General features: G+C 38.5%; 1 protein-coding gene across 22 annotated transcripts in view; it reads left to right on the top strand.

Moving 5' to 3' along the window:
• Positions 1-12,507, top strand: part of NCOR1 (nuclear receptor corepressor 1) — a 115,594-nt gene that overhangs the window by 37,995 nt on the left and 65,092 nt on the right. For 15 of the 22 annotated variants that reach the window (XM_040245885.1, XM_040245888.1, XM_040245894.1 and 12 more), the window contains exons 6-11: positions 1,063-1,176; positions 6,321-6,377; positions 6,911-6,963; positions 7,297-7,323; positions 9,348-9,414; positions 11,708-11,880. In XM_040245885.1, the coding sequence (XP_040101819.1) occupies positions 1,063-1,176; positions 6,321-6,377; positions 6,911-6,963; positions 7,297-7,323; positions 9,348-9,414; positions 11,708-11,880 (491 nt within the window). Of the gene's footprint in view, positions 1-1,062; positions 1,177-6,320; positions 6,378-6,910; positions 6,964-7,296; positions 7,324-7,344; positions 7,690-9,347; positions 9,415-11,707; positions 11,881-12,507 lie in introns of those variants that run through there. The other 7 variants (XM_040245890.1, XM_040245897.1, XM_040245905.1 and 4 more) reach the window with 2 other exon arrangements.

The raw sequence follows: 12,507 nt of genomic DNA, 5'->3' as shown, positions 1-12,507 counted from the left end.
GGAGGTAGGTAAGGTGGTCTGGTATTCCCATCTCTTAAAGAATTTACCAGTTTGTTGTGATCCACACAGTCAAAGGCTTTAGCTTAGTGAATGAAACAAAAGTAGATGTTTTTCTGCAATTCCTTAGCTTTCTCTGTGATGCAGGGAATGTTGGCAGTTTGATCTCTGGTTTCTCTGTGTTTTCTAAACCAAGCTTGTACATCTGGAAGTTCTCATTCCATATCCTGCTGAAGCCTAGCTTGAAGGATTTTGAGCATAACCTTACTAGCATGTGAAATGAGCACAGTTGTCCAGTAGTTTGAACATTCTTTGGCATTGTGCTTCTTTGGGATTGAAATGAAAACTGACCTTTTCCAGTCCTGTGGCCACGGCTGAGTTTTCCAAATTTGCTGGGATATTGAATGCAGCACTTTAACAGCATCATGCTTCAGGATTTAAATAGCTCAGCTGGAATTCCATCACCTCCACTAGCTTTGTTTGTTGTAGTGCTTCCTAAGGCTCACTTGACTTCACTCTCCAGGTTGTCTGGCTCTAGGTGAGTAACCACACCGTCATGGTTATCCTGGTCATTAAGACCTTTTTTGCGTAGTTCTGTATACTCTTCCTGCTTCTTTTTAATCTCGTCTGCCTGTTAGTCCTTACTGTTTCTGTCCTTTATCATGCCCATACTGGCATGAAATGTTCCCTTGATATTTCCAATTTTCTTGAAGAGATCTCTAGTCTTTCCCATTCTATTGCTCTCTCTTTCTTTGCACTGTTCATTGAAGAAGGCCTTATCTCTCTTTGCTATTAGATTCCCTTATTATTTTGCTTTAAATTTATCAGAATTAGAATACAAAAGGGTTTATCTATCAAAAGATGACTTATGCTGTTTAGTTATTACTCAAAATAAATCTGGTTGGGTTCATTAGGGTCTTTGGGTCCTTAGACCCTTGTCGGTTAAGTGATTACCCTGTAGAATCAGCGAAGCGTTGCTCAGAAGCATGTGTTGTCTCTGGTGAATAATTATTGGTGGGGCTGACGTGCAGCAGATGCCTGACTCTCCCTTTCTGGGTCTCTTAGCAACAGCTTGAAGAGGAGGCCGCGAAGCCTCCAGAGCCCGAGAAGCCTGTGTCCCCGCCTCCTGTGGAGCAGAAGCACCGCAGTGTTGTTCAAATTATTTATGATGAAAACCGGGTAAGTTCATGCCATTCCGTGGCAGCTCAGGGCTTGAAGACCACTGGGCTGTACCTTCTCCAGTTGTCTCTGTTCTGTGGTAATGTTAACTGTATTAAAGCCTGCTTTCTGCTATAATTTTTAATGTTCTTAAATTTTGAAGCTTGGTGCTTTTCTTTACATACTGAAGAGAAGTTGATAGTTGTGTCTTAAATTATTTAATATTTCATATTCATGTTATATGGTATAAATACTTGTTTTTGACAGTATAATTTTATCAGCCAAATCTCCTGTTGCATAGTGTTAAGTGTGTAGCACACAATGCAGCCGTTCCGTGGTTTTTCACTTTATAAGGGACATTTGATGCCAGGTACCCTGTTGTAGTAGAGAATGTGTTGTTGGATGTGGGAATGACTTGCATTATCTGCTTCAGAACTGACAGTTGGGGTGTAGAAGTGTGAGGCCACTGACCTTTAGGTAGACTTTGCCTTTTTAGGTCTGTTAAAACAATTTCTTCTTTTATGCTTATAATTAAAAAGTGTCCATGAATTTAGGAAAGCTGAGTCTCAATTCTATGAATAGTTTTGTGATGTTGAAGTTGGTTTTTGACCAGAATCCAGCCCAGGAACTAGCAGCTAAAGGGAAACCAACTTCCCCCTAATGTGAAGAGAACCTTGTGACAGAGCTGCTTATCATGGGTCTTCTAGAAGCCCCTGTTGAAGGAAGAATTCCATGCTTTATGTACCGTGCTAGAGAACTGGTTTGTCAGCTATAGGCAACCATCAGCAGAAGTTGGGGATTGTTGTTTCAGTTGTTTGCCCTGTTGTGAGTGGAGTCACCAGAATCAGTGCATCTTATACAGGCAGTCTACAGCTATATTATCCCAGATCCTAAAGGAAATGGCTTTGAGAAAAGCAGCTGTGAGCTAATCATTAAGTAAGCGTTCACACGAGTGATCTTGGAGTCAGGTGTGCGTGGATGTGTATGTATAGATGGATAACTGAGTCGTCAGACACCCAATACTTAAGATGATGGTAATTGTCACCAGGAGGCAGAAATACGGGTTAATCACCAGTTTCTTGACTGGGTTCAAAATCAGTCCAATTTATTGGACAGACCAGCCTCCGTGAGGGTGAAAGGCAGTGGGTGGAGTAAGTGATGAGGATCCCTCAGGGCATGCCTGGAGGGTAGGGATGTGCCCCAAAATGGATTTTATAGAAAGTCTCCTGCTTTTATAAAACACAGTAGAACAATAAAGCACTTCTGTGGGCTGATTGGCTGCAGGTCAGTTTGTGACTCAAGGGTAAAGTAAATAAGGATCAGAGCTGGTGATGATGGAAAGGGTTTTTATAAAACACTGAATTCTTAGTATGAGTTACTTTTCAAGTATGTTGAATCCAGTGCTATTTATTAATTGATTGAATTGCTTATTTAGCCTTCTCTTACAGGCTTAATAAACAGTTCCAGTGTTAGTGGGTTCTGCGGTTGCCTGACTAGGATGTGACAGAGAATTCGGTTTGTGTTTAATTTATATATGTGTGCTCTTTCTTGTTAGTTAGTGTGGTACGTGTTCCTCGATGCCCATCAGCAGAGCCGATAGTTCCTTTTGGACCTTTTCTTGCCACTTCAGCATTTATACACTCAGCTTGTTACACATTCTGTGTAAAAGAGAAGAACCTAGCTTGAAATCTGTGTTAATATTAGACTTACGGTGAAGATTGTTTTTAACTCAGTAACCATAGAAATCATCTTTAAAACAAATTCTTTTTGTATCCACTGTTGCTAGTTGTCTGCTGTGGTAGTGCTTGTGCAGTAGGTCCTAGATGGTAGCAGGGGTCTCCAGGGGGCAGGGTGGAGGTCCTCAGGGGCGGAAGTGGAGCATGCAGCCTTCCTCTCTCCTGACCCTTACCCGAACCTTTTCTCCTCACCAGCTGCCTTTTGTCGGACCTTCGCCCCATCTGTGCTTTTTTTCATGAATGACCTTACTCATTTTGACACAGAAGGCAGAGAGCAGTGGTTGGTGACAAGGGTCATCCCCTTCTTGTTTGTCAGCAACACATGCTGGTTGCAGTTAAGCCTAACATGTCTTGAGAGACTGGGGCCATGATCTGAGAGGTGACTTCTTTCATTTATTTAGGACGTTAGTGGGAAGCAGAAAACTGCTCACGCTGATGGTTAGCTTTAAAACTGTCTTACTGAGAGAAAAAGTGCTCTGCATCATAGTTAAACTTGAGGCCAAGATTCATTTAGTCTCTAAACAGACTCTTCTCAACTATTTTTAATAGTTTAATTGGCTGTCACCCTTCCCAGTTGTAGATCCCAAAAATATTTGTCAGTGCTCTAATTTCAGTGTTATAATATATATTGAAAGAGGGGTGTGGAGTGTAGTTTTCAAAACCATTTATGCTTTGGTTGAATGATTTGCAAGTTACTGTAGCACTAGTTTCACTAGAAGAAAGAGAGATTGACAATAGAGAACGTACTCAGTGCCAATAACCCCTGGTCACCGAGGCCATTGTCTTGGAAACTGTCTATTTCTCTCTTTTTGCTACTTTGCAAATTTGGTTAATCAATGAGGAGCCTCAGTCCTGCCTCCTGAGTGTTGGTCTGGTCAGTTGCTTCTCTCTTCCTCCTTTGGCACTAGCTTATTTTAACCCATCACCTCGCATAGGTGCTGAGTTTCCTTGCTTCATTCTTTACTTTCTAATCCATCCTTCATATTTGAGATCCCCAGTGTGATTTCCAAATAGAACTTTTTGCTGATTCCCCCCTTTCTCCCAAGTAGCCCAGCCTTTTCATCAGGGCTCACATGCCTGCCTGGCCAGGCTGCGGGCCTGGACTCCTTTCTTAGCACTACCAGAACAGGTATGAGTGTCCCCTTGATGACAGTGCTTTTTACCCTGTGATGTTGCCCCAGTGCCAGGCGTCGCTGTGTCTTGCTTGTCTTGTCTGTCTAGTGCAATCACTTCAGGACCCAAAGCAAGGATCATTTTCTCTGTCAGCCTTCCAAGACTCCTTATCCTCCACACCAGAAGGTCGGTCTTATTCATTGTTTCCTTAGGGTCTAGCAGGTGCTTGGCACATGGAACATATTCAGTGTATGTTTGAGGCATTAATTACTTCTATCTGCAGATTTAGAACAAAGTTATATAAATGTGAAGGTTTTAAATTAAAATATTTCTGCCAAACAATTGACAAGTTAATCTGTTCTTAACAGTTAAACCAACATTAAGTCAAATATTTAATAAAATTTTGCAAAACTTAAATCTTGGAATATGCAAACACTTTCTAAATATCAGCTCTAAAATTAGTCCTGAAGAGGTAAGTGGATACTAGTATATATTTGCCATAACATAATTTCCTCCTTGTCTACCAGTATTACTTGTTTACAGTTCCACTTGGCCAGCTTGTTCTTGGTTGAAGAACAGGCTGTAGACTGTATAGTGGTAGAGTGCCTCGAGAAGGCAAATTGAAAAACTGGCAAGTGCAGATTATCTAGATTATCTAGAGAGATTATCATTGAAGGTGCTAGATATTTCCAAATTTATGACCTGTGATTATGTTATTTGTGTGTTATTTAATACACGCCTTATAGTTAGTAAATTTGAATTTTCTGGTATGTACATTTGGCTTTTTGAGAACAGTTGTTCTCAACTGCAGGCTTTTTTGATTGTTATAACTTGTAGGGGGGTAGAGTGCTGGTGGTATCTAATGGATTGAGGCTGGGGTACTGCTGAGTAGCCTGTAATGCACTGGGCAGTCCCCATAAGAAAGAGACATCTGGCCCAAAATGTTAATGGTACCAAGGGCACAAGTCTGCCTTAAAACTGTCAATAGAAATAGAGTTCACGCTGCACATTGTATGGGTTGTTACAGTTTTGCATTTGACATTTTTGATAGGTTTATTTCTCATCTCAATAACATTTTGAGTTTCTTGGAGTTCAGAAAGTTCATTACACTAGTTTGAGCTTTCTACACTGGTTAAACATACTTCTTTTCACATAATATATGCTAAGTAAATCTTTGACCGACTGACTGATAAATGAAAAGGAGAATGTTTATTTTAAGGGAACATCTTTCTTTACACTTGGGGAGCCTGCTTGATTTCATTCCCACGACGTCTCACATCAGAAGTCCTGGAGAATTCCCAGTCTCAGTGTGTGGAAAGTGGGAGTCTAGTGGACAGGGAACCCTCGTGACCAGTGAGCATGTGCTAGGCAGAGAGAGCTGAGAACCTTGACACTGTTACCGGATGTAGGGTTCCAGCTTAAACAGCTTGAGTGTCGAATTTTGTTGTATTTCATTTGCCTATTAAAGGTAGATTTCTGTTAGATAGCACTTTGGTCTAGATGATTTAACTTTTGAAAAAGACATGTGCTGGTGGTGGTTTAGTCACGAAGTTGTGTCTGACTCTTGAGACCTCATGGACTGTAGCCTGCAAAGCTCCTCTGTCCATGGGATTCTCCAGGTAAGAACACTGGAATGGGTTGCCATTTCCTTCTCCAGGGGATCTTCCTGACCCGGGAATCTAACTGGGGGTCTCCTGCAAGACAGGGAGATTCTTTACCAACTGAGCTATGAGGGAAGCCCAAAAAGGCATGTAAAAGTATATAATTCAACATTTATTTGCTAATGAATACTTTGAGTAATTCAAACTAGTTGTTTTCTCTGTTATTACCAAGATTTTCTTAAAACTAGAGAATATACTCATTATAAGCTTTTCTTTAAAGAGATCAGTTTGTTCTACCATGGTAAAGATAAGTTTGTTCTACCATGGTAAAGATTGCCAACTTTATGGTATTTTGTGTTTTTAAATCATCTTTAAAGATGTTAAGAGTTGAAGTTTTAAACATGTTTGAGGGATTCATTTCTAATAGTGAATCTCTGCTTCCTCTCCTTGGAATCTTATTAGTAATATCTGTTTGCTTTTAAGAACTTAGCAGTTCTTTGGATTTTGCTTTCAAAACACATGTTCAGATTTGACTGATTTGGTGAAGGAGTTATAAAAACAAAATTAGTATTTTAGCCTGTCATATGAAAGAATATTTGGAAGTAAGGATAAGTTTGACTATAGATTGGTCTTTAGGTAAATATTATTGAATTAGAAGTAATTTTGCATTTAGGTAAAGTAATTCTTACTTATATAATAATATTTTTATCTGTAGAAAAAAGCAGAAGAAGCTCATAAAATATTTGAAGGTCTTGGTCCAAAAGTTGAACTGGTGAGTAAAAAATTTTTTTCGTGTCTAGTGCTCTTTCTGAAGCAGTTTTTCTTGGGATAAGGTGGAGTATGGTCGCTTGTTCAGGATGAAAGTAATGTGGCTGGGCAGTAAGGGTGATAAGCTTAAAATAACGTACACAAACTTGGGACCTTTGCAGAGGCATTTTCCTGATCATGTTTTTGCCCGAGCAGCTGTTAAATCACTGAGGTAGAAGGAGGAAGAAGTAATAACAGAAATGGAAACCTCTTTGAATCATCTTGTTAGGGTAATAATGGCATTTAATCCTCCTTTGTCTTTCAGAGTTAAAAAAAAAAAATCTATGAGTGAAGTGACTATGGGGTACAGTGGATTTCATTGTTAGCAGATGGGGTCACAGAGGCCAGCTAAGTCTGGAGGTTGTGGCTGAGTGTTTGTGTGTAGACCCATTAGCAGTACTTTACCTGAGCTTCCATTGATGTGTAGGGAGTGTGTCTTTGTCTCTTAGTAGGCAAGTGTACAACATTTTGTTTATAAGTGTTTGGTTTATTTTATAGCCACTCTATAACCAGCCGTCAGACACCAAGGTGTACCATGAGAACATCAAGACGTAAGTATTTATCATCTTTGGAATTCTTCAGTTAAAGACCGTATATTCTATAAAGAGACCATTTTTACGTTATCTGCTGACATAGTACTATAACGTAGTGTAGGTGTGTTTTAGATTTGTGTAATTTGCTGTCGTTTTACTATATGTTATCTTCCTCTGGCTTTTTGGGGGTTGGGGTAACAGCTTTGAGTTTCCGAGGCCAAAAAATAAAATAAATGATTGCATAAAACTAGCTGGTTTTATGATCTGCTAGTAAAAAAGGTGGATACTTAACATTGAAATGGCTTACCTTGAGGCTTGAATTTTTTGCCTCCTGTTTTGTCTTTTTTTCAGTGGAGTACCTGCAAGGCGCATGATGAAGTAAGATAATGAAGCTTTTTCATTTAAGACTAGTGATGACACCGTCCCCCACCAAGCCACATCTGCCATTGCAAAGTAGAAGTGCCACGGATCATTTTATCATTATTCAAATCCTATTCTAGGGAAATCCCTTCCATGACTCTTGCTAATGACGGTATTTGTAGACCCTTCTGCCGTTTCATGCCCTGGTGCCTCGGAAGCGCTCAGCCCTCACGTGGGTGCGGAGACTGCTCCACAATGTAGCTGGCTTAGCCTTGCTCCTCCCAGACACCAGGCCTTTCTGGATGCACATTTTGGAATAAGAAAATAAGTGAAAAGAAAACCTAATTTCTTGATCTGATTGAAGTAAGAGAGGAAGCTAGATAGGTATCTTTTTTTTTTTTAATTATCATATTTTAAGAGAATTTTAGATGAATTATTCTTAGTTTGTAACAAAAATGTGATATTTCTTATTATGTTTTATTAACTATAACCAGAACATTATACTTATTTACTAGTACATTACTAATGAGCACATTTATATTTATATATATATATATAATTAAAAAATTTTTTTCTTACTGAGAGTATATGCAATAGTTGGCTACTTTTGCAGAACTGGTGGCAAATATAATTTGCATGGTAGTATGCATGACAGAAACTGAAATTTGAATGATTTTAACTTTTGTTAACTAAGTGGTTTATAATAAAAGTCATATACCTAGAATTTTTCTGTGAGATGCTGCTATGGTCTTGACAACCCTTAGAGCTAGGTTAGGCAAAACATATAAAATATACCTTGTTTTGGAACTGTTTAGCTGTTCTAACATTTTTAAAAAGGCAAATAGCAGATAAAAATCTAGTTGGCTACTTTTAATAATTTTTTTTTCCACAAAGCTTCCATTATGTTTGTGTTCTGTCTTTTCCCTGATAGTCGCTGCAGAGCAGCCTTGTCTGATTTATTTCATATTAGCTATCTTCCTGCTATAGTGCTTAGCACACTGTCCTGAGAAGGAGTTCTTCATGTAAATTCTTAGGAACAATTGTAAATTATATTTATTGATTGTCCTTTGCTGTTGAGTAGCACATAATTACATCGAGAGCAAACTGCGTACATGGCAGTGCTTTCACTGCACACCATCTTGTGAAGTACCGTCTACTCAGCTACGTGTGTCCGTATGGATCGTTCAGTAGCTGTTCTGTCATCATCATCATTTGCTTTGTATGAAATAGCAAATGTTCTTTCAGTAATTCTCTTTAATCTGTTGGCTCCTTTTCCATATAGCCAGCTCCTGACTGTTCATGCTTATTTAAGTGGAGCCAGTGTCAGTGTTAGTCCAGAGTGGCAGATAACCAAAAAAATTACTTCTACTTGCCTTGGCTTTGTATTTATATTTGAATAATCAGCTTGAAATCCTTTCTGGAAGTAGGTGGGGTATAAATATTTATATTTGAACCTGCATGCCATTGTTTTTGAAGGTTACAGTACTTCATATTTGAAAAGTGAAACTGTTAAGTTATAAGGGAGGGATTGCTGTCCTGTCACGTTGCCCCCATGACTTCTTAGAGTGGACTGTGTTGTTTCTGTGCCTGAAGAAAGCCTCTGTTTAAGGCAGAGTCAGCTCTCTGTGTTGGTACACTCTGAGGAGGCAGGGCAGCGTGGACCTGTGTTAGGAGGTAACTGCGAAAGCTTGGCCTCCTCTCCACCTCCCTCCTCCCAAGAGTGAACCAGGGTGCTTAACCTCACTAGGATTCTTAAGAAGAATCAGTAACTGTTATAACTTGAAAATAATATTTGCCTTATGAATGTTATAGTTGAAAATGAACTGTTTGTGTTAAAGCCTTTCTATAGAATGGAAGGAAATTTAGTCCTAATTATTGGAGGAGTCTTGTTTTGCAGGGTGAAAAAATTAGGATTAACTTGGATTATATTGTATATTCTTAAGTGATCTTTGCTTGTTTTTCAGTGTCTCTGAAAACAAAGTGAATGCACTATTAAACTGTACTTTTTCTTAATGTCATACAACCGTATTTTTCTCTTCTAGAAACCAGGTGATGAGGAAAAAACTCATTTTATTTTTTAAAAGAAGAAATCATGCAAGAAAACAAAGGGTGAGGTCCTATCCTTGTTCACTGAAATTTGTTCAGCTTTCCCGTCCGTGCTTCTTCAGGCATTCGCTTTCCCATTGTTAGTGAGAATGGTTCTTGACCACACTTGAGAGCAGGTGCTGATTTGTAACTATAAATGTGACTTACACATCAATATGAGTCTAGTAACATTTTGATATCATAAATCACATTTAATATCATTATCAAATTTTCTCGGTCATCTGTGTATAGCATTTTCATCTAGCCAAAATAAAGAAAATGGTGAGTAGTTTAAAATATGAAAGAGAAGTAGGATGATCTCATTTAGTCTCTTAACCTCAGACAAATTGGGTAAGTTATGGTCATGCTGATGAGGCATCACTGTTCTTTCTTATTAGAAACTGGGTCAGCTAAAGTTCACCTTTTTCAAATTCACGGTATTCTTTGTATTTATTATGACTTGCAGTCTAAAAATTTTGTGGTTATAATCTTCATGGAAATTAAGTTACAGAAAATATGATGCCACTGTTCTTTTATAGTGTGTTCGTAATAATTTTAGACTGTTAATTCATTTGAATGGTTTCTTAATAAATGATATATTTTGATTCACATCAGAAATGAACTTGTACCTGGTATTTAAGGACCTGTTTGTTTGATGAATTGTAAGGGTCACCAGCTTTTATTTGGTCTATAACTCCTAATGTTCTAATTTGGCAGTCTGGGCCTTCAGATACTTTCTTAAATTATCAGTCTTGAATTTTTTTTTTTTTTTTGGCCAAGAGCATACACATACAAATAAATTAGCTAAAGTGTTTTTTTTCTATCCAGTAATTTTGTTTTAATTGTGGTAATTGCTAAATTTGCTATCCAAAGAGACAAACATAGAGGTCCAGACTTTGTTCTTATACTTCACCAAGTATTTAGTTATGAACTTTGTATGTTCGCTGACTTGTTTAGTAAATACTTATTGGCAGTTTCTCCTTTTCCAAGAGTGAACCAAGGTGTTTTATCTCATCAGGATTCGTAAGGAGAATCAGTAACTGTTTAGTTATAACTGAAAAGTAATATTTGCCTTATAATTGAATGTAATAATTGAAGGTGAACCCATGTATTATTCTACAAAGGGAGTAGATAGCCATGTGGCTTTAGCCCTTGGGGAGTCTAAGGAGGAACAGGACAGATGAGGCCACAGGCGATTACTGTATTGTGGTCATCCGGTGGTTCAGGACGTCCAGATAACTGAGAGCATGTAGGGGACAGCTGGCACATAGTGGTCCTGAGGGGTGTTTCACAGGAAAACCAGCCGTCTGCCAACTTGTACAAGCTCGGGAAGGGCTGGGAAGCGGAGGGAGCGTGACAGGGCAGGGGAGCCAAGCCAGGTTGTGCATGGCCTGAGGGTCAGGAGGGGGCTTGAGGTCAGATGCTGAGGTCATCTGTGAAATGTTTAAGCTGAGGAAGGGAATGTGCATCTAGTTACACCTCAGGGTGCACAGGAGTTGTGTAGGAAGGAGGCGAGGGGGTGACTTGGTGGTGGAGCCAAATAAAGGTAGATTCAGGCCCAGGAGGTGGACGGGTGTCAAGGAGACAGAGGGACTATGGAGGACAGCGCTTTCCCTCTCTTCCCCTCCTGGGCCATCATGAGCCCTTTCACACTTCCTGTTGTTTTGCACCGATGGTCCTGTGCCCACAGTACAGGGTTCTTTCTTCTCTGTTTAAAGAATGAGGTCACACATTATTCATTTCTCTAAAAGCATTCATTCTCAATTTCATGTAGTTTACTGGATTTCTTTTTGTCATAGAGTACAATCAATTTCTGCCTTTTCCAGACTGTAAAAATGTTCATTATATGGCATTATTTATAGTAAGAAAAAATTGCAGGTAACCAGAACTTCCAGCAGTAGGAGGGTGGTCTAAATGTGTTTTCTTTGACCGATGGAAAGGTGACAACAAAATGTTAATCTGCTTGCCTTTGGGATTACAAACTGTTTACATGTTTCTATTTCTCATTTTCCATTTTTTTGACAATGAAGACTTAATTGTTATCAGAGTGGCTCAGCATGTACTTTGTTGATTTGTGTAGTCTTAATGTTGACTAAGAAATCCAGCAATGATAGGCTCTGTGTATGGATCTTTCATAGAAAACAGCTCCCTGTCTTTCTCTTCTTTCAGATCAAGGACACCTTTTCATTCCCAGTTGAGTCATAGGCCAAATGTCCTTCTGACTTAGCCTTAAGAAGTAACCTGTGCTTTTAAGTATTAGGTTTGTCAGAATCACAGAGTTTAGTTTAATTATTAATTTGCTACGGGTATTTAATAGGAACAAAAAATCTGCCAACGTTATGATCAGCTCATGGAGGCATGGGAGAAAAAAGTGGACAGAATAGAAAATAACCCTCGGAGGAAAGCTAAAGAAAGCAAAACAAGAGAGTACTATGAAAAGCAATTTCCAGAGATTCGAAAACAGAGAGAACAGCAAGAACGGTTTCAGCGGTAAGTGGTTTGATGTTTTTCTTTGAATCATATTTTCAATCTTTCACAATATTTATTGTCACCTGAATCTAACCATTAAGAAGGTTCATAAAGAATTTAGTTATATTTTTTCTTTTTTAAAATAAATATAGTTGATTTATAGTGTTGTAACAGTCTCTGCTGTATAGCAGAGTGACTCAATTTTACACATATATACCTTCTTTTTTAAATATTCTTTTCCATTATGATTTATCCCAGGATATTGAATATAGTTCCCTATGCTATACAGTGGGACCTTGTTGCTTATCCATCCTATATATAGTAGTTTGCACCTGCTAATCCCAAACTCCCAATCTATCCCTCCCCTGCCCCTTGGCAATCACAAATCCCTTCTCTACCTCTATGAGTCTAAGAACTTTTATTTTGAATATAAAACTTTGTTATCAATTAGCAATGTTTATATCTTGGTGAATCTAATAACTTTTTATATTTAATCATGCTGTTGAATCTAAATTTAAGTAAATATGTTGAAATTAACTCTTCAGTTCTTGAAAATGCTCATTCCTTTTGAAATGATAGTAAGAATAAGACAATGTTTCATGGTCCTTCACTACCTTTCAGCATAATCAAAAGTCTTATTAAATTGTT

This window comes from Oryx dammah, unplaced genomic scaffold, assembly GCF_014754425.2.
Source record: "Oryx dammah isolate SB20612 unplaced genomic scaffold, SCBI_Odam_1.1 HiC_scaffold_8, whole genome shotgun sequence".
Classification (NCBI taxonomy): domain Eukaryota; kingdom Metazoa; phylum Chordata; class Mammalia; order Artiodactyla; family Bovidae; genus Oryx; species Oryx dammah.
Note: the sequence above shows the minus strand (reverse complement) of the source record. Positions and strands in the feature narration are given on the sequence as shown.